At 52.9% G+C, this 20,804-nt stretch overlaps 1 protein-coding gene across 2 annotated transcripts in view; it reads right to left on the bottom strand.

Moving 5' to 3' along the window:
* CDH13 (cadherin 13) overlaps positions 1-20,804 on the bottom strand; it is a 1,120,403-nt gene that overhangs the window by 118,563 nt on the left and 981,036 nt on the right. For both annotated transcript variants that reach the window (XM_051847323.3, XM_051847322.3), the window contains exon 8: positions 7,694-7,834. In XM_051847323.3, the coding sequence (XP_051703283.1) occupies positions 7,694-7,834 (141 nt within the window). The remainder of the gene's footprint in view (positions 1-7,693; positions 7,835-20,804) is intronic.

Here is a 20,804-nt window from a genome sequence, read left to right as displayed (position 1 = left end):
CACTGCCACTTGGACACGGAAGGCTGGCCCCTGGGGATGGCTGCCTGTGGCCCTGCCCCCCGCTTCTGTCTCCCGTCAGCTGCCTGTGGCCCTTTCCGTGTGCCGAAGCATTTGCCTGTAGCTCTCTGCCCAGTTGGAAGCCAGCACCTTTCACTCTTACGTCATTCTTACGACAGTTCTTGTAAGCTTAGACATCAAACACCAGAAAGAAATTCTAAATTATTCTAGTGGCCATTCCAAGACCCAGCGTGGAAATGAAATTGATTGAATAAAGAAATTGTTCAATGTCTTTTTTTAAAAATTATGATCATTTTTAAACTCCTTTTTTTAAAAAAAAGATTTATTTTTTATTTGAAAGGCAGAGTTATGGGGGGTGGGGGAGAGAGAGAGAGAGAGAGAGAGAGAGAGAATCTTACACCTACTGGTTCACTCTCCAAATGACTGCAATGGCCAGCGCTGGGCCAGGACAAAGCCAGGAGCCAAGAGCTTCTTCCGGGTCTCCTATGTGGGTGCAGGGGCCCATATGGGATGCCAGCACTGCAGACGGTGACTCTACTCACTACACCACAGCGCCAGCCCCTCAAATTCCTTTTAAAGTAAATGGGGGCTGGTGCCGCGGCTCACTAGGCTAATCCTCCACCTGCAGCACTGGCACACCGGATTCTAGTCCTGGTCGGGGCACTGGATTCTGTCCCGGTTGCTCCTCTTCCAGTCCAGCTCTCTGCTGTGGCCTGGGAGTGCAGCGGAGGATGGCCCAGGTCCTTGGGCCCTGCACCCACGTGGGAGACCAGGAGAGGCACCTGGCATCTGGCTCCTGGCTTTGGATTGGCACGGTGCGTCGGCCGCAGCACGCCAGCTGCAGCGGCCATTGAGGGGTGAACCAATGGAAAAGGAGGACCTTTCTCTCTGTTTCTCTCACTGTCCACTCTGCCTGTCAAAAAATAAATAAATAAATAAATAAATAAATAAAGTAAATGGGGACCTTCTTCATGCCTGTGCCAGGAGATTTATGTGAAAACTTGTTAACCAGTCAGTACTGCTGGACAGCAATTATGTTCTAGGCACAAACGAGAAGTCTTTTCTAAACAAATAAGTAAATAACTGGGGAAAGAACGGACAAGTCTCACCGCGCCTGAGAGCGGGGCTCCCCCTTCTATTTCTAACTCTGGCTTTGGAGACCACCCATGGAGTTCCTAAGACTTCACAACACCTTACGTAGGAGCTTCAGGATTAACACATGATGGAGCTGCGGGACGCACAGGAAAGTTTCCACACGACTGCCACGCTAAAGCTGCATGAAAGCCAACGAGTAAAAACCGATCTCACGGATCAGTGGCAATTGCAAACACAGTCTAGGCTCATCATATCCGGTGACACCGTTCTCAACTCCAAATTCCCTTCAGGAGGCGTGTGGCAAATACTGAATGATGAGCTGCCTACCGGGACACGACAGAGAATCTCAGAAACACAGCAACATGACCCCTGCTTTCCAACAGGTTTACAGGCAGAGTAAATGAACCCAAGGGGGATCCACAAAGGGATTTACTTTGCTCTAAGAATTTGCTGTAAAAAATAACCTTCAAGATATTCCCTTCCCGCAACAACTCTGTTGTCAAGGGTTGCAACAAGCCAACTGAAGACGGAATTGTTTCTCATTCTCCTCGACGCATATGGGAGGTGAAGGAGATGTAAACTGATGGCGCTTGGGCTTCTAAGGGAGCTCTCTAAATGATATTTACTTTGCTGGTCCTCCTGCGCCTTTCTCATTCTCTGCTTCTTCTTGTCTCTTATTGGACATGATGGCTGGCACTGCAGTGACCCTATTGTACCATGAGGCAGCCCCGAGGAAGCCAGAATAGAAAGGTCAGAGGAGTGTGGGAAATTGATGATGTCATGGCATCACCAAACCAGCCTGGGACCATCTACCTGCTATCTACCTACCTTTTAATCCATCAATCAATCAATCAAGTCAGAGTAACACAGAGAAAGGGAGAGACACATGGATGAGATCACCCATCTATTGGTTCACCCCCGAGATGGCCTCAGTGGCCAGAGCTGGGCCAGGGAGAGGCCAGGAGCCAGGAACCTCATCCGGGTCTCTCGCATGTGTTGCAGCCTTTTTTTGCTGCTTTCCCAGCCCATTAGCAGGGAGCTGGATCAGCAGAGCAGCCAGGACATCACTGATGCCCACAGACAATGCCGGCGTTGCAGGCGGAGGCTTTACCCACTGTGCCACAATGCTGGTCCCCAACCTGCAGACTTCCATGTGGGAGAAACCACGCCTCTGTTTTGTTTAACACAGTGCTACTTCCAGTCTCTGTCATTAGTGACCAAAAACAACTTCCTGTCCCAGCAGAAAAAAAGATGCATTTCTGTGGCGATGGGACATCGCGTCCAACAGGATCTCTGAAAACGCCTGTCTTCTCCCGGCAGGCACACGCTCCCTCGAGCTTCCGTAGAAACGCCCTGAGGGACACGGGCATTTCCCTAAGACGACATCTCGGGCGGCTTTCTGCACGCCCTCGGCTGCAAACGATCACCACTTCTTGCTGGAACGACCGGGCCTTATCCATCTCTTCGACATCACGAGCTGTGCTTCTGCTCTGCTGCTCCAGCTCCTGCCGGAGACCCTGCGGCTGGCCCGGTCCTCTCTGAGAGGCCTCCCTCGGCGTGATCTGCTCTGGTTCCCAGCCTGACCTTCAGGTCCGCCCTCTCTCTTCCACAATCCCTCTTCCTTCAGACCTCGTCCCTGCGCACTCTGAGGTGCTGGGCGGACTCACTGCTCACCCACCATGTCGGAGGAGAGGGCGCCTTGCTGTGTGGTGTGTGGAGGGGAGACGACCCTTTGCATAGGAAGTCATTTGACCTTCGACGTTCTAGAAGGTCACACCATCCTACCAACATCTTCCCACCACCGCTCTCTTCACTGCTTCGTCCCTCCAGCCTCATCAGCACTGTCCTGCCAACCTCTCTCCTTTTTTCCTTTTTTATTTTTAATTTATCTTTTAAGGAATACAAATTTTGTCAGCACAGCTTTGGGGATATATTTATTTTTCCCACCCACTCTCCCACCCCTCCTCCTCCTCCCTCTCCCCTTCCCAGTCCCATTCTCCATTAAGATTCATTTTCCATTAACTTCGTACACAGAAGACCAACTCCATACTAAGTAAAGATTTCAACCATTTGCACACACACACACACACACAAATGTTTGAGAACTGGCTTTACAGTTAACTCTCAGTACAAGTCATTGAGGACAGAGGTCCTGCATGGGTAGTAAGTGCACAGTGACTCCTGTTGTTAATTGAACAGTTAACACCCTTATTTTTTTTCTTTATTTCCAAAATGGTTAGCCAGAAAAACTATAAACCACCTAACACAAGACTTTGGTAAGAAAGAGATTTGACTTCTTATAAACTCCCCATTGCAAACAAAAAATAACACTTCATATGACAAAAATCATATTACTCGTTCTCAGATATTAATTGGTTACCTGGTTCTAAGTCTTCAAAATCAGGACTAAAAGTATACCCAGCAGGAACCAAATAAGCACACGAGACACTAGGATGGCTTATTCTTGGAGTTATTTAAGAATTACTGTTAGAAGGAACTTTTGATTTTCATAGGTTGCAAATAAGTATGCCTCTGGATAGCTTGGAGAATGTTGGCAAAAGTGGTTGGTGGTTTGTCCAAGTAGAAAAATTGGACTTCTTATTTTCTTTAATAGTATGTTCTTCTGAAGGGAGGAGAAAGCAGTAGTTAATGTTGTCTCTAAAATGAGGGGGAGAAAAGCCATATCTTTGAAAAATGAGGTGAAAGACCCAGGCTTGTGGTCACTTAATTAGCTTAAAAACATGAGACAGACAGACCCAATGAGTTTTTTTAATTGAACAGTCTCTCTTGTGTTAAAGAAAATACATATTCAGGGCTATACCATATATATGTTGTGTTTGGAAATATCCTGATGTGTTTAATGCAGACTCTTAGGAGTAGTGTATAAAGCATTGTATGGATCTGTCTCACCCATGGTGCATATTTGGATTAAACAATAGTAAAGTAGGCCTGCAAAGGAAATGAAACGGTAGTTTTAACAATAAATGCACGAATAGAAAACGACTGATGGACTCAACTGAGAAAAATGTCCTTTTACACTAATCCTTGGTAGTCAGCCTCCCTGAAGTTGTGTGCTTATGCATGGAAGTGGATGGAAACCCAGGGCCTTCCCTGTGAGGACCAGAGCTCTGGAGTGGAGAGCTGACTCAGGTTCGAGTTCCCATCAGAACTGCTGTTTGGTTTGATGCCATAATATACTCTTTTTCTCCTAGACTTTCTGTACCCCTTCATCTCTGAAACACTTTGTGCCTCTAAAGTTATTTTTTAATCTTAAAATTCCATGTTAAAGTACGCGGATAGTTTTTTTTGTTAAAAGAATGATGGGCTGGCCGGCGCCGCGGCTCACTAGGCTAATCCTCCGCCTAGCGGCGCCGGCACACCAGGTTCTAGTCCCGGTCGGGGCGCCAGATTCTGTCCCGGTTGCCCCTCTTCCAGGCCAGCCCTCTGCTGTGGCCAGGGAGTGCAGTGGAGGATGGCCCAGGTGCTTGGGCCCTGCACCCCATGGGAGACCAGGAAAAGCACCTGGCTCCTGGCTCCTGCCATCGGATCAGCGCGGTGCGCCGGCCGCAGCGCGCCGGCCGCGGCGGCCATTGGAGGGTGAACCAACGGCAAAGGAAGACCTTTCTCTCTGTCTCTCTCTCTCACTGTCCACTCTGCCTGTCAAAAAAATAAAAAAATAAAAAAAAATAAAAAAAAAAAAGAATGATGGGCTCCAAGCAGACTTAGCGAAGTGTTTGCATAAACTAAAATGTTTTCTTTTTAGAACTTGATTGAAAACTTGAAAGTCTAGACATACGGAAGATCCTAAAACTCAGGTTTGGGACTTCTAGCGAGGCCAGTTTTGTTTCCTTAGCCTTGGTTCCAGTAAGGATCTACTACCCAAGCATTTAGGAGAATTGTGGCTTAAAAGAGCACTTTATCCCCGGTGTGTTCTCTCCTTTTGGGTATCAGGAACCAACGTCAGGGAGTAAGCTACATAGATTCAGGATTTCCCAGTGAAAGATGGAAAACCACCGGCATTAATGGCTGTTGAAACGTCTGCCCGCTCTGCTTTCCCAAGAATTAATGATGACTGAGGGGGCTTAACCAGAGACCTAGAGATGGAACACTCTGATGTATTACGTCAGTGACCACCCAAGGCCCTTGACATGAGCTGCCTGGGCTGTGGAAGCCTTTTGAATCCACAATCTCCATCAGTATTTGGACAAGGCCATGAGCAAAGTGGAAGTTCTCTCCTCCCTGTAGAGAAAAGTACTGCCAACCTCTCTACATCTCATCGCCATCCTCATCACCTCCATCCTTTGTCCCCAGCACTCTGGAGAGCAGCAAGGGACAGCTTGGAGAGCTTTTCACGATTCGCTCACCCAGCAATCACCAGGACCAACGAGGAGGTTCTGGGAGCAGCCCGCTGGCGGGTGAAGAAGCTGGGACCCGTGGTGGTTAACCGCTTACGCTACACGGCTGGTCTGTGGGGTTTTGATCCGGTTGTGGCTCCAGGACCCACTTCTCCCCTTCCTACTACATCACGTCTGATAACTCTGGTGTCTCAGTGGATGAGGCCCCTGGCCAACAGCAACGAGCATCAGCCTCCCCCAGACGCTGAAGTGTGAATTTAATGTATCTGACAGTGGTCAGGCCTCCCCGGGGATGGCTAGTGTTTGACAGACCGTCTAACGTCCGGGCTCGCTCCCTGCCCATCTCCCTTTCTTACGTGCCTCTCTGTGAGTTCAGACATCAGCTCTGCCCTCCGGGAGTCCCAGACTCATTTATCTGAACATGAGTTTTGTGCTTTTGCCAAAATCTACAGGGGAATGCCCTTTCATTCTGGCCGTCACTGTCTCTTACTTAAGGTCTGTGTTACAGTCGTCCTTGAGTTCCATGATATCAACAACAATGAGCAAGTGTGTGATGGACAGTGCTGGCTGGGTGTGACTAAATGTGGATTTCTTCTGTTCCTGAGTGACGGGGGTAAACGCAGGGGTGCGCTGAAGTAACCAATATCCCACAGCCAGTGACACGGCTCTGTCCTAATTCGGGTCAGGGTCATCCTATGTTGTCTTCATTGCTGTGAATATCACCACGTGCCTTGGATTCTTATTTTGAAATAGGCTGACAGGAAATCTGCAGTAAACAGGTATCTTCCAGTGACTGTCCCAGGGAGCACTGGCCCAGCAGGATGTGATGAGGCGGCCCAAGGCCAAGGGAGTGGAGACCCTGCAGGCCGCACCCCTCCCTCTTAAAGGAACACACAGCACCTCAACGCGACTGAGAAGTGCTGTGATGCAAGACATCTTTCACCCTCTTCAACCCAGCGATCCTCCCCATGAGGTTTCGTATCTGTCACCCTCCCTCCCCCGGCCCATGCTGTGACTTGCGGACTAATCTCCTGGAACACCGGTCTGAGAAACAGGGGGAAAATGAGCCATGTGGACCCGCAGTTCTGGGAAGTCATGGAACGCAGCCGCCTCGAGCTGCCGTGCGATGTGCTGTTTTGAGGTTCAAATTTCAAGTGCCCGCAACAGCGCTGGGAGAGAGGGAGAGTTCTACCTCCTGCTAGAGCCGTGCAAGGCCACAGGTGGAGTGGCTGTGAGGCCTCCCCTGTCCCAGGCCCCTGGGGTAGCCCAGGGACTCCTCAGAGAGGGGCGGGCGGGTCCACACGCCTCGGAGGGTGGGGGGCAAGTGTCAGTGGCAGATGAGGGAACTCTGCATCTCCGTTACGAACAATTTCACTTCCTGTTTCTGCAACTGTCCGTCTACCCGTGACCTTGCAGCTCTCCTCTAGACTGTCTGAGCTTCAGGACAACATGAATGGAACCAAGCTCGCACAGTCCGAGGAGGCTCAGACCATTGTGGCAGATGTGGTCAGGTTTGGCAAGCGCCAGAGGCCACCACACGTGCTGTCCACGCTCTTCACCTGGTCAGCACGAGGGGCGCCAAAACCCTGCCCACTCAAGAAGCCATGATCTCAGCCCGTTTCCATGAGATGCAAGGGGAAAGCGGCTTCCTAGCGTGGGTACACACGTGATTCTGTGCACCGAGCCCTTCCCTAAATGCTGCCCTGCCGGCTCCGTGGTGATCCACTGCCCCAGGCGCCGGAGCTGAGGATGAGTAACGGCTCTCCCAGACCAGCTAACTCGCCTGTTATTTATAAGCTCCGGGGCCACCTTGTTACTGCCAAGGAAATTTGCTTTACCTCCTTGCTGCTGCTGGTCTGGCCTCTCCATCTGTGCTGCCAACAACACAGTTATTGTTATGCTAAAACCACACCGGGCACTTGCATAAGTCAGAGTCAAACAACACCGATAAAACTAGGAAGACGGCCCTTTGGCACTGGAAGTTATTTTCTTATGGACTTGCCCAAGATTCAGTGCCTTTGTTCTCACGGCATTCTAGAGTTTCAGCTTCATGCGTGCACACAATAAAAACAGGAGGAAGAAGGCCAGCAAACAACACTGCTGGCTCGCACAAAGGAGGGTGTGGATTTCACCAACAGGGAGACGGCAGTGGCCGCGGTCCACGGCATTGGGCGTGGCCAGTGACCGTGGCTGTGCCGCCGTCGTGGTAGCTAGCGGGGGTTTACCTCTTTCTTGGTGAACTTCGGGGAGTGATCATTCTTGTCGTCGATCACGATTGTGGCTGTGGCGGTGCCCGTCAGTCCCACATCCAGTCCAGCCATGTCCTGAGCCTCGATGATCAGCTCGTACTTGGGGTTCTCCAGGGTCTACAGAGCGAAAACACAGCAGAGAAAGTGGCACTGAGATCCGGGCTACCGCTCTGGACAGGGGACGGGGATGTCGGTGCCCCACGGGTTGTGCACCAGTGCCAGCGTTTTTGCTGACTGCGTAGAGATGCGCGTTCACCATCTCCCCAGTACAAGGCAGTCAACGTTCAGACTGCGGTTGGCTGTGGATGAAATCTACCCCCTGCTCTTGTTTAAGGGGGCACGGGGCATGTTCCAGAATGTTCCACTGTCGCTCCCCGTCGTCGTGGAGGAACGACACTAAGCCCTGCCTAGGCTTCATATCCGAGTCACGGCACCATTATGTCGCTCCCCCTCTTCGCGGAGGAACGACACAGGACCCTGCGCTGTTCTTTCGTCTGCTCGGCCCTCCCCGGGTTTGCTGCTGGTTCTTCCCGGGTTGGCTGCCGTCCCTTCCACCTCCGTGGAAGGGCAGTTCCCCCTGGCCACATTCCCCACTTCCGCAGGGGAGCGGCACACCGCCGGCCGGCTTTCTCGGGGGCTGCACGGGTTCCCTTAGATGTTCCCCATAGATGTTCCTGGTGCATGCCGTCTCTCTCCTCCTTTATAGTCCTCCTCCGCCAATCCTAACTCGGCTGCCCACACGCCGAGTACGCTGCTCTCCTCCAATCAGGAGCAAGTCCTACAGTTTATTAGTTGAACTGGAGGCAGCTGTGCGGAAGCTGTTTACTTCTCTCCCAGCGCCATATTGTGGGAGAGCAGATGCATACAATAAGTCTTAATTCCAGTAACTCAGTCTAGTCCGGTTTGCTCCCCACATTCCACCTTGTGCACACCCACAGATCCATTTCCCAGCGGCCTCCTGAAGCTGATCTGGGGACGAGGCCGACCTTGACGGTGAGATCAGCACAAAGGTGGCAGCCTGTGAACTCGACTCACTGAGCAGTCTGCCGGGCCAGGCGCTGGATCAATGCACTCCATGGAAACCACAGAAATTCATCTTTCCAAGAAGCACGTCAGACGCAATTCTGTTCCCTTTTACAGGTGCAAGAAAAAAAAAAAAACCCAACCCAACCGAGGTTGAGAGTCACTTAGAAAGAACTTTCATATCCCGTTAGGCCCCTGGTCCCACAGGATGTTAACTACGGAAGACATGTTTTAAATTTACCTGAGAGGGAGGGAGGGAGGGAGCAAGATAGGGGGAAGGGGAGAGTGGCCAGTGGAGAGAAGGCCCCCAGCCACTGGTTTACTCCTTGGATGCCTGCAATAGCCAGGACGTGGCCAGGCCTAAGTCTGGAGCTGAGAATTCAGTTCAGGTCCCCCAGGTGGGCAGCAGGGACCAGTCACCAGAGACACTGTCGCTACCTCCCAGGATGTGCCCCAGCACAAAGCGACAGGCAGCAGCCAGAGCCAGGCATCGAACCCAGCTAGTCTCATATGGGATGTGGGTGTCCTAAAAGCTAGGCTAAACCCACCCTGCAAATACGTTTTAATCCACGCATGATCTGATAAATGTAATGCAAGCAATATCACGCTATTGTCTTCCTCTGTATACAGGTATTTTGTTTGAGTATTTGTCATTTGGCTACCATGTTTAAACATTCAGAACAACCAGCCACCAGTTCTAGGCCTAAGATGGAAAAGAGGGTAGCGGGTGGCAAGTGCGAACCCGGCACGCAGTCCCCACTGGCAGTGGCTTTGCCGGTCTTGGTCAGCTGCATCCCATCATCCTTTGGGGGAGGCAGCAGCTCACACTTCCGTGGGGAATCCACGCCTCGCTCACTCGCTGCTCCTGTGCTCGGGGTCCGGTCGCCTTTCCTCACCTTCTGCCTGGGGAACTTCTGGGATGAGCCCAGGTGAGGAGAAGCCAACGAGCGCCTCTCCCTTCCAACCACTCCCGTGGGGTCTTGCCCAGGCCCTGGCCCTGGGTTTGGGAGCTGGGGGAAGGAGGCACTCAGCTGGGGGACCCAGACAAGCCGAGTCGTGGCCACAGCAGGGGTGGGAGGGGAAGCCCCTCTGGGAACGAAGCCACCTGCACACGGGAGGGAACGGCACCGTCCTCAGTGACTGCGCTGGGACCCTTCCATCACGCCTCGCCGGAAGCCGGCCCTGTGCAAGGACTTCGCAGCTAATTAAGGCTTTAACTTTTCTTATTTGCTTAAACCAGTTTGAATTGGCTTCTTAATCACTCACACAGAGAGTCCGAGTTGAACTACCTTCAATTAAAAAAAAAAAAAAAAAAGGTGTTTACCATCGCATAAACAGCCCTAGCAGCGGGACAGCTTCAAAAACCTCCGGTTCCACGGATCGGTAATTAAGACACACCGCAGAGAGCAGAGAACCGAAAAGCGACAGGGGGCTCCGATTTCCTTCTAAAGCCGCAAGCTTACATGGACATTTCAGTAGCTCAATGCTAGCTGTCCCCCAGACTTTTACACAGCTTTCAAGGGTGGTGAGCTGTTTGCTTCCGGGGGTTACCTTCTTGGTTCTCTCTCTAAGAGCTGCACACTCAGAGGGATACTCGTTCTGTGGGACAGAGGGCAGGGCTGGTGTGCTCTGCACAGCTCTCCACGGGGTGCTCTGGACGCGGGGGCGCCGAGCTCGCGGACTGCTGAGCACACATGGGATTCGGCACCACACCAGCCCTGCGTCTGCCTGGCTCAGGGGGCACCTCTCCGTGTGGGGGCTGGAGACCTCATCCCCTCCGAAGGCAAAGCTGCAGAACACGAGCCTCGCAGAGCGGCTCCTTCTCGTCCTCGCTGATGACCGGGATCGGATCTGCCAGCTGCCTAAACTCCGCAGCCGGGGCACAGGAAACCAACGAACGGATCTTCAAGCCTTCCTGGGGGTCCATCCTGACTCCAAGCTTGAACATCCCCAGTCTAATTTCCTACATGTCATCGCTACTTTCGCTGTAAAACACTGTACAGATCTTTGAAAGCACACAGTCATAGACGCAGGAATTATATGGACTTTTCCCCCACATGGGTGAGACCATTGTAAACGTAGCAGCATTTTTTTCTCCATCTGATACCATTTACCACATGATTCCTGGACATTATTTTAAGGGTTGCCTAAAAAGTACGTGTATTTTATAATTTGATTAATTATCTTGTGTTCTTGGGTCTTTAGGTTATTTGTAATTAAAAAAAAAAAACACTGACAATTTTAAATAACACCACAATGAACATCTTCATTCAGGGAGACGTATATAAGGGGGATTCAAAAGGTCTGCAGAAAATTGGAATTAAAATATAACGTGGGGGTGGGCACGCAGGGTCAGAGTGCCTGATGCGGGTCCAGGCTGCTGGTGTGACCCCTAGGAGGCAGCACGTGATGGCCCATGGACTTAGATCCCTGCCACCGAGGTGGCCATTAGGGACCCAGTCACGACAGCCACTGTTGCTGCCTCCCGGGACATGCATGGCAGGAGGCTGAAGTCAGGAGCCAGAGCCAGGTATCGAACCCAACTATTCTCATACCGGATGTGGGAGTTCAACCCCTAGGCTAAGTACCTGCTTGTTGTGGGCATTTGGGGAGGGAATCCCAGATGGAGCTCCTGGCTCCTAGCTTCTGCCTGGCCCAGCCCTGCCTGTTGTGGGCATTTGGGGAGGGAACCAGTTGAAGGAAGATCTCTTGACCTGTCTTCTCTCTCTGCCTTTCAAGTAAAGTGAAAATAAAGAACATTTCATAAAAAGAGAGAGAGCATATGCATGGTCCAGGGACATTTTGCAGCCCCGTCCACATTCTGACATACATTCAGTTTTTGCTTTGGGATGCCAGATGCCAAGGTGCAGAATTCTGGACCGGACAGGGTGAACGCTTCAGCATTCCTTCCCGAGAAGACATCACTGGGCCTCAGAGCAGGCACAGCTTGGCCGTGAGGAGAGGCTCGTGACCTTGTGGCCGCGGCAGACCGGGGGGGGGGGGGGGCGGGGGGGGGCTCATGCGATTCCCCGAGGGCTGCCCAGGGAGGAGACGCTGTCCTCCCAGCATTTGCTCCTCTCCAGCCTGCAGTGGCGACCATGGCAAGATGGGCTCGGACAGCTGCAGGCACCGGCCACAGCAGCACCTGCCGCTGCTCGGTCTGCCCCCTCCCCCCCCATTCCCTCCTCACCGCGTGCCTATGCTGTAAGTCCGCGGTGGGGCGGGGCACGGACCCCGCCTCACTCACGGTACAGGTGTGGGTCAGGTTGGGCTGACTCCATCCTTGGCCTGGGCATGCTCGGGACCAGCCAGGCAGGAGTTCCCGTTCCCAGGGCTCAGGGCTGAGGGCACAGCCCAGGGGCGGCAGCCTCCCTCGCTGAATGACCGACGTCCAATTCTGGGACTCTTCTTGCAGAAGGCTTAGGGCACATTGGGTTTGGGTGCTCTGTCGCTAGCAACAGGGCAGTTTTGACGACTATGCAGCCAGGACCACGACCGCTGGTCTGGATGCTGGCACAGTGTCACAAGTTCTCCACCGTGACCTTCCTGACATTTCCATGACCACCTTACACATCCCCCAAAACCTTTTTTTTTTCCCCGGGGAAAGTTACTACAATTTTTTTTCAGTCATTAGTTTATGCCTCTACTGAATCGCTGGTTAATAAACATCCACAAGCTACGTGCGGGGAAAGTGGGTCCCTCCCTCCAAGCAGTCCAGAGTTCTGTGTGGGAGACAGTCTTCTCTTCATGCACCTGCAACAAAACCCGGCCACGGGCAAGCAGAGGCCCACGGGAAAGGCACACTGGCATAGCTGTCCTGCGGCTCAACAAATTTTGCCAATAATTCTTAACATGAACCAGTCAATTCTCATATCCTGGAGCAAATAAAACTTTATAGTGATAATGGGAAATAGATTGATTAGTCTGGGAGAGGATCAATCCGAGTATGAAGCAGATAAATTGCAGTGATTACAATGAAGTGCTCCAAAAGTCTCAATTTTCTGGCAAACTTGAGGCTGAGGTTAAAAATGCTTTTAGTACTAAATTAGCATCCAGTGATTTTTAAGAGAATAGAAATGACGGTAACTTTTACGTGCAAACTGGGGGCTCTCTAATCTCAGCCCCTCCCTCCCTTGGAAGGAAACACTGGGAGGAGTTCTGTGTGCCTCTCTCTCTTTTCCAACAAAGACCCACAGAGATGCATTTCACACCCACACACTCAGTGTGCACGTTCGTATTTACTGATGCCACTCACAGAGCTGGGCAGCTCGCTTTCCCTTCTCACTTTTAGCTCGGTGTTCCCAGACCTGCTGTCTATTTTCACAGAGGGGTGACAGATCCGCCATGATTTATCCTATCCAGCTCTGCTGGAAGGTTACTCGAGTTGCTTCCACATTTTCATTAAGCAAATGTTCTTTCCACTTTATTTGAAAGGGAGAGAGAAAAGAGAGGAGAGAGAAGAGAGGAGAGAGGAGAGAGAGGAGAGAGGGGAGAGAGGAGAGAGGAAAAAAGAGAAAAAGAGAGAGAGAGAAAGAGAGAGAGGAGAGACAGAGAGAGGGAGAGAGAGAGGGAGAAAGAGAGGAGAGAGAGAGAAAAAGAGAAAGAGAGAGAGAGGGAAAAAGAGAAAAAGAGAGAGAAAGAGAGAGAGGAGAGACAGAGAGAGGGAGAGAGAGGGAGAGAGAGAGGGAGAAAGAGAGGAGAGAGAGAGAGAGAGAGAAAGAGAGAGAGAGAGAGAGAGAGAGAGAGAGAGAGAGAGAGATCTCCTATCTACTGGTTCGTACGCCAAATGCCAGTCACAACTGAGGTTGGGTCAGGTCAAAGTCAGGATCCAGGAATTAAATCTGGGTACCCATGTGGCTGGCAGGGACCCACCCACTTGGGCCATCACCTGCTGCCTCCCAGGGTGAGCATTAACAGGAAGCAGAACCAAGGACTGGAACTCAGGAACTCTGGCATGGGGTGTAGGCATCCCAAGGGGTGTCTTAACCACTGAGCCATAATACTTGCCCCTCCAAAGGCTTTTTTAAAAAAATGCATTTGTTTATTTGAAAGGCAGAGTTAGGGCGAGGGAGAGAGAGACCTTCCATCTGCTGGTTCACTCCCCAGATGGCTGCAAAGGCCAGGGCTGCGCCAGGCTGAAGCCAGGACCTAGGAGCTTCTTCTAGGCTTCCTACATGGGTGCAGGGGCCCAAACACTTTCCCAGGCCATTAGCAGGAAGCTGGACCAGAAGTGGAGCAGCCAGGGCTTGAACCAGTGCCCAGATGGGATGCTGGTGTCACAGGGGGCGACTTTATGCACTAGGCCACAACGCCAGCCCCTCCAAAGGCTTTTTTCGAAGTACTCTCCTGCATATTCAATTCTGTATCATCCACTGGTCACTTGGCATGTGCCACTCCCTTCTCTGGAAAAGATCCCCTCTAGTCTGGGGATCCAGCCAGGAAGATGCAAATTCGGCTACTACGGGTGGGGAGCTACGCTAGCACCTGGCTTTAGCCCTTTCTCTCATCCTGTTAGACACGCTGGGGGTTCTTTTGGGCACCGAAGGCAGCCGGAGTCAGCCTCATGAAGAGGATGGTCTGTGCTCACCAAGTCCGGCTTCCTTGGACTCCAGAGGCCCACAGCTGGCCCCTCCCTCGGCAATAGGACGAGCCAGTGGAGATGGGCACAAGAGACCCACTTGGTGTGGCTCTGACACCTCCACGTAATTCTGCAGGCATCCTATCCCTGCCCCCACCCCAAGAAAAGGAAGCCTGGATCGCTGAATGACTGTGTGGAGTGGAGGGCTTCGCAGACCTGCTGTAGACTGCGCGGTGTGCATGCTGTTCTGGGGTTTAAGGGCTGTATATCACCATACTCAGCCCACCTTGGTGAATATGAAGGCTGTTTCCCATTTTGTTTTAACTGTCTGTTTACTAACTCCCTCAGCGCACAAGAAGAGATTCAAGGCCATGGACCATGCCTTTGGCCCCGACGCCTAGGCAGGACTCGGCACACAATGGGGGAGATTTGCTCTCATTACCGATAATGATGATGTACCACTGCTTGCCTGAACTAAATTCTGCCTCAAAGGTCGGGGCATATCAGCGGCATTTCCAAAGCAAAGTCATTTATTCTCAGGGAATGGCTTGTGCTTTGGGGAACTCTTGCTCAAGGAGATAGGATTTTGTTTCCACCAAGCAATGCACTGTGTCAAAATGGGGAAAATTAGATTGGCTCCTCTGCTTTTATTTGATGCTATCTGATCTGTAAGACACATCTAAGAGCGAGCTGGTCTCCTGGCTGGAGTCCTGGGCTCCCGCGTGGCTACTGCATTTGCCACCCCCTCCTGGGCGCCGAGCGGCCACCAACTGACAGTCGTCCTAGCAACAAAAGGAAGATGGTGCCTCTGCAGGAACCAGCTGCGAGTGAATCTCTGCAGACGCGGGCCCAGTTCACTGCTCACACTGATGTGAAAATTAAACACTTCGTCTTGAAGAGAGAATCAAGCCGTGTCATTGAACGCGACACACAATCCATCACGGAGCCTGGATGTTTCACAGTGATGACGGCGTCCAGGCAAGCATGCGGGTAACGGAACATTTATCACTAATAACAAGCATGAGGGTGGCTGTGGGGGGAAGTGAACGAATACAGGCGACTTGGACCAGGGTCCTGCCATGCACCTGCCCCGGGCCCCGCCTTCTCCTGCCTGCCTGGAGTGGCTGCCCCATCTCTCTTCCGGCTGGTCCAGACGCACTTCCTGCCCCTGCACCTCACTTCCTCTTAGCTGGGAATGCCTCAGCTCCCCGTCCTCCTGCAGGCTAACACCCACCCACTCATCAAAGGCCGTCACTCACTGTCCCGGGGCTCCACCAAGGTGGGCAGCTGAGCGCCCCACACCGCGGCTGACAGTTAGGAAAGGACCATCAGTGCATGACCAGTTGCTATGACTCTGGCTCCATCCCTTAGTGGCTGGGTGGTCCTGGTCGAGTGACGGAAGTTTCCCTGGCCTCAGTTTCCTCATCTGTGCAATGGGGAGACCAGTCACACAGCTGGGTCTCGGTGTCAGCCAGGTGTCGGATCCAAGACCTGCCTGCAGATACGGAAATCCACAGATGTCTGGAACCTTCAGGGAAGCCTGTACATGGCTGCCTGTGGGCTTTACATCACCTTTGAGTTACTGACGGTCCCTCAAACAATGTAAGTGCCCGGTAAACGGTTGCCCCACTGAGCTGTTTAGGGAACACGTGTGCACTTGGTCAGAGCTGAGGGAGCAGCTTTAATCCACGAATGTGGAACTCACCGTGGAGGCTGCTGCACGTGGGGCACGTGAGGACTGGGAGGTAACAAAGTGCGAGGCATGGAGCTTGTACCTGCTCCGTGGTCGGCCCCTGAGGAGGAGCTCGGCGGAGTCTCCTGAAGATGGACTAAGCACAGAGGGGTCTCTGGAAAGAGCCAGAAGGAACCGAATGCTGCCGTCAGCCGCTGAGGGCCTTGCAAGTGGACTTTTCCCTGTGAAATCTGAGAAGGTGCCGGCATTGTGGCACAGGGGGTTAAGCTGCCACCTGCAGCATCCCATATGGGCACCGGTTCAAGCTCTGGCTACTCCACTGCCCACCCAACTTCCTGCTCCTGGGAAAGCAGCAGCAGATGGCCCAAGTGCTTGGGAGACTGGGTGAAGCTCGTGACTCCTGGCTTTGGCTTGGCCCAGCCCCGGCTGATGTGGCCATCTGGGGAGTGAACCAGTGGGTCAAAGACTCCCACTTCCCCGACCCTGTGTGTGTAACTCTGTCTTTCAAGTAAGCTAAAGGAATCTCTGAGAAGACTGCTGATTCCAGACCAATGCACAGTCAGCCATTCTGCTTGAGCCCATCAGGCAGAGAACAGCCGAGCAGACCCCTGAACTCAGACACGCGAGATCATCAGTGGTGACTGCTGAAAGCCCTAAGGTCTGGGGCAGTGTCTTCCACAGAAATGGATAATGAATACAGTCTCTCTCTCTCTCTCTCTCTCTCTCTCTCTCACACACACACACACACACACATACACACACACATACACACACACATACACACACACCTGGTACTTAACACAGTCTGTAACATTGTCTGTGGATTATCTATTGGTTACCTTGACCATGGCAATATGAGCCCCGTGAGGTCAGGGGCTTTGTCTGGTTTAGTTTTCTCTCTCAGCTCCTCACTCACTGCCTGCAACACTGTAGCTATGCCACACACAGCAATAACACACACGTTTTTATACAACAAGGAATGGCACAGGGTGGTGTAACTTCTCCTGATCTGTAGTGTTTGTCAGTCTGCTGCATTAAAGACACCTACCATGGCCGATTTCAAGCCACAGGACACTCCTCTCAGAGTGTGTAGAGAGAAACACAGTCAGCTATCCTGAGCGGATGAGAACCAGCCCAAGCACGTAAATCCTGCCGTAGGAGTCAAGGCAAGCTGGAGTCAAGGAGGCATTTTGCCAGCAAAGCCCTATGTTGTCTAACATTCAAGGAGTTGGCTAATGAGGAGACAGAGCAGGGACACCAGGTAATTCACGCATTTGCTCCCTGGCTTTGCACAGATAGGCAGGGCCTTGGGAGCCTCCTGCAAGTGCGCAGCTCACACAGGGACCGCCCTCCTCCCTGGGTTAGGTGCACCTGCCACCTGGCCTGTAAGTATTGCCACAGGCTGCTGAACACATTATCTGGAGCAGCAGGAGCTGCTGTCTGTCTCGCCTTTGATTCACCCACTCTGGCCACTAACGCTGGGTGGAGGGACGGTACATTCAGAAGGCACTGGAACTGGTTCCTTGTAAAATGTGCTTCCTCCCGCTGCCGCGGGGGAGCCCCGGCCTGCTGTCTCCCTGCGTGATGGGTGAGCCCGGGTTCGCTTGCATTTGTCTTCAGGCCTCTTTTCTCCTTGCCTCTCTGTGCTAATGGGGACATTCATGTCCTCGGCTGTCACCTGCTTGTTCCTGGCGGGCACGGGGCAGGCGGGACAGCAGAGCTCATTCACCTGGATTTACTGGCTGCTGAGAAAGCCGGCCAGGCGGGGAAGCAGCGGGGAAATCAACACCGGCTCTCAGACAGACGCGCTGGAGGGACCCCAGTGACGGATAGGAGACTGAGGGCACCAAAACCGAATGACACGTTCCCAGGCCAAGTGAACGTGTCTGGGTGTTATGGATGAGTTACAATAAATAAGACGCTGGCGGTGGTGAGAGCAGCCCCGGGAACACCGTCTCCTTCAGCCCCGTGGCGGCCAGTATCTGACATTCAGTGCGGTTCCACGAGAACATTTATTTAGCGTCTAGTAGGTTCAAGCGTCTCTACCAGTGCGTGATGAATGGTGCACACCCTGCGTTCCGTGAATTTCCAGACCAGCAAAATGAACAAAAAGCAAGCACTCAAGGTGAGAAGGGGCGGGTGTTGTCAGACGGTACCGGTTAGGTCCACGTGAAGGGGACCAGAGTGTGGGGTGTTCCAGAAGGCTCCGTGGAGCCGGCTTAATTCACCAAGCGTGCACTGAGCACACTCGCTGTGCATTAGGCCTTGTGCTGGATGGTGAGGGGGGAGCCACAGGGATCAGGTGTAGTGGAGGGACCAAAGGTCAGACACGTGGGAGCGGCTCCAGGTGTGTGCACAGTAGGTCCAGAACGTGAACCCTGCAGCCGCGAGGGCTCTGCTGGCCTTGGAGTGGCTTTGGGTCCATGGAAGGCTGGAGCTGAGCTACTGGGGTGGGGGAGAGGACTGAGAAGGAGGCGCCCAGGGAGGGTGTGGAGGTGGCGGGCAGAGCAGGGCCTCTGGTGTGGCTGACTGCATGCGACACAGGCTACCTGGTTCTGCGAAGCCCCTCCGCGAGCCCCACTTTCGAGGAATCCACAGAGAGGACAAACAGCGAATCCTAAGAGCATATGGTCGGTTTGAACAGAACTGAGGAAGCCTAACAGTTTCTTGGGTTTATCTATTCGGCCGAGGCACGCAGGTACCAGCTCCTGAAGTTGAACCAAAATTAAAATGGACTTAAAATGCACCTTCTCTCAGACTTTTACATGTTTTCTTCTGCCTGTGCCCTGTGAGCTTTGTCCTCGACCTGTCACAGCAGCGCTACGCCTGGCTCCTAGGAGGTGCCTCCGATCTCCATCTCTGCAGCCTGCGCTCATGTTTCCTGCGTGGGCTGTGTCGAAACCCCTGCTGGGCACATCAAGGCACAGATGTCAGCCCAGCACCAGCACTCAGCAGCCCAGGGAGGGGCCGAGGACTCGGTTCGTAGCAAGTTTCTGGGAGCTGCCGCTGCCAGTCTGGGAGCTTTGATTGGCACTGCCGTGAGCGCACTGGCGACCGCAGGCCAGGATGCACCTTACGCCCTTGAACCTGAAACATGTTTATGCTGCAATTCAAATAAAACGTGGAGAGTCTCCCTGATGGTGAAACCCACTTTGCTTTCGCTTTTCTAGAAAAGATGCCGAAGCGCTCTCACTCTCTACTGGTCTGTCCCTGGTTCCGCTCCTCTTTTTGAAGTCTCCATTTGTCTCACTGTATCCCTATATACACACAATTATTGTTAATAAATATTTACAAAGGTTTTTTTAAATGAAATAAAAACGAAGCCTCTCTTTGGGTGAGCCATGGTTTGAGTGCTGGGGCGGGGTCCTTAGTGTGGCAGTGGGGGCAGCTCTGAGAAGTGGGAGGCCACTGCCCACCAGACCGCTGACCTTGGAAGGCTGTGGCATCCTCCCTGTGGGGCCCCTGAGCGAGTACTCACGCAAGCACCACGCTGGAAAGAGCAAGCCTGGTCCCTCCCTGCCTCTGCTCCCGGTCTCGCCACGCGACCTCTTCTCTCACATGCGCTCCACCTGCCCCAGGCCCTCGCCGCAGCTGAGCTGACGCTGCTGCCCCCGCACCGTCAGAACAGGGAACCCCATAAATGAGCCCCTTTTTCCTACATGGCTACTGGGCACTGGAGGTTATGGGTATGACCACAAGAAAACAGACTAGTATGGATTTCTACCCCGGCTTTCAGGGGGCAGCAGGAGAACCTGGCCCTGCCGCCCTGCCTTCTTCCCGGAGGTGTCGACCCAGCCCGGCGCCTGGGAGCTGCCCTCAGCGAGCCCTGTCTGTGCCTGGAGCCACTGGTCCTGCCTCTCTGTCCTCTCTGGGGTCTGCTGTCTTTGCTCCATCAGCCCTGGCTACCACGTGACTTAGGGTCCCCATCTTTTCTCACCTGGCACCAGCTTCCTTCTAAACCCCTCTACTTCAAAGCCAAGCAGTGCCAGCTGTCTAAACCTCCCTCCAACCCCAGGAGCATCTGAACACCCTCCAGGGCTCTGGGGCAAGTGACAGACCGTGCAAAGGGTCCCTCATAGCTCTCTTCCCGCTGCCCCTCACACTGCACCCCTCAGGGTTCACACCCACCCAGGCTTCTTCGCCCCTCTGCACCTTGCTCATGCTGCCCCCGCCCCCAGTTCTTCCTGCCCTAGGAAACGATGCCTCATCCTCACACACCCTGCTGAGTCATTGCTTGCATTGCAAAGCTTACAGTACCATCCCAGAGTTCCCTTCTTCCTGTCTAGGTCCCACGGGAAGGTTTTCTTCTTGGTGATGGCATGTGTGTCCCCGTGGCAATGCTGGGAGACTCAGTGTCAGGTCTGTGTCTCATGCAGCGTGCAGTGGAGGTGAGCTCTGGATGCCTTTGAACTTCTGCCTCTAGCAGTTTCTGCAGCTTCCATGGTTGGCAGAACGACGGTCCCCAGTGATACGCAAGCCCTAACTCCTGAATCCAGTACCTTAGGTGGTGAAAGGGACTTTATTAAGCTCTTGACATGGGCAGATGACCCAAGACGAGTTGAATGGACCTAATATAATAACAAGAGCTTATAAGAGGGAGGTGAGAGTGTGTGTGTGTGTGTGTGTGTGAGAGAGAGAGAGAGAGAGAGAGAAAGAGAGAAAGAGAGGGAGACAGGTAGACAGAGAGAGAGAGTGGTTGATTGACTGTTTTGATATGCACACGCTACACTGCTGGCCTTAAGGTAGAAGACATGGTGCGGGTGCTGTGGCACAGTGGGTTAAAGCCCCAGCCT

Source organism: Oryctolagus cuniculus, chromosome 18, assembly GCF_051225735.1.
Source record: "Oryctolagus cuniculus isolate XC-2025 breed Fujian yellow rabbit chromosome 18, ASM5122573v1, whole genome shotgun sequence".
Lineage (NCBI taxonomy): Eukaryota > Metazoa > Chordata > Mammalia > Lagomorpha > Leporidae > Oryctolagus > Oryctolagus cuniculus.
This window is presented reverse-complemented; position numbering and strand designations above follow the sequence as displayed.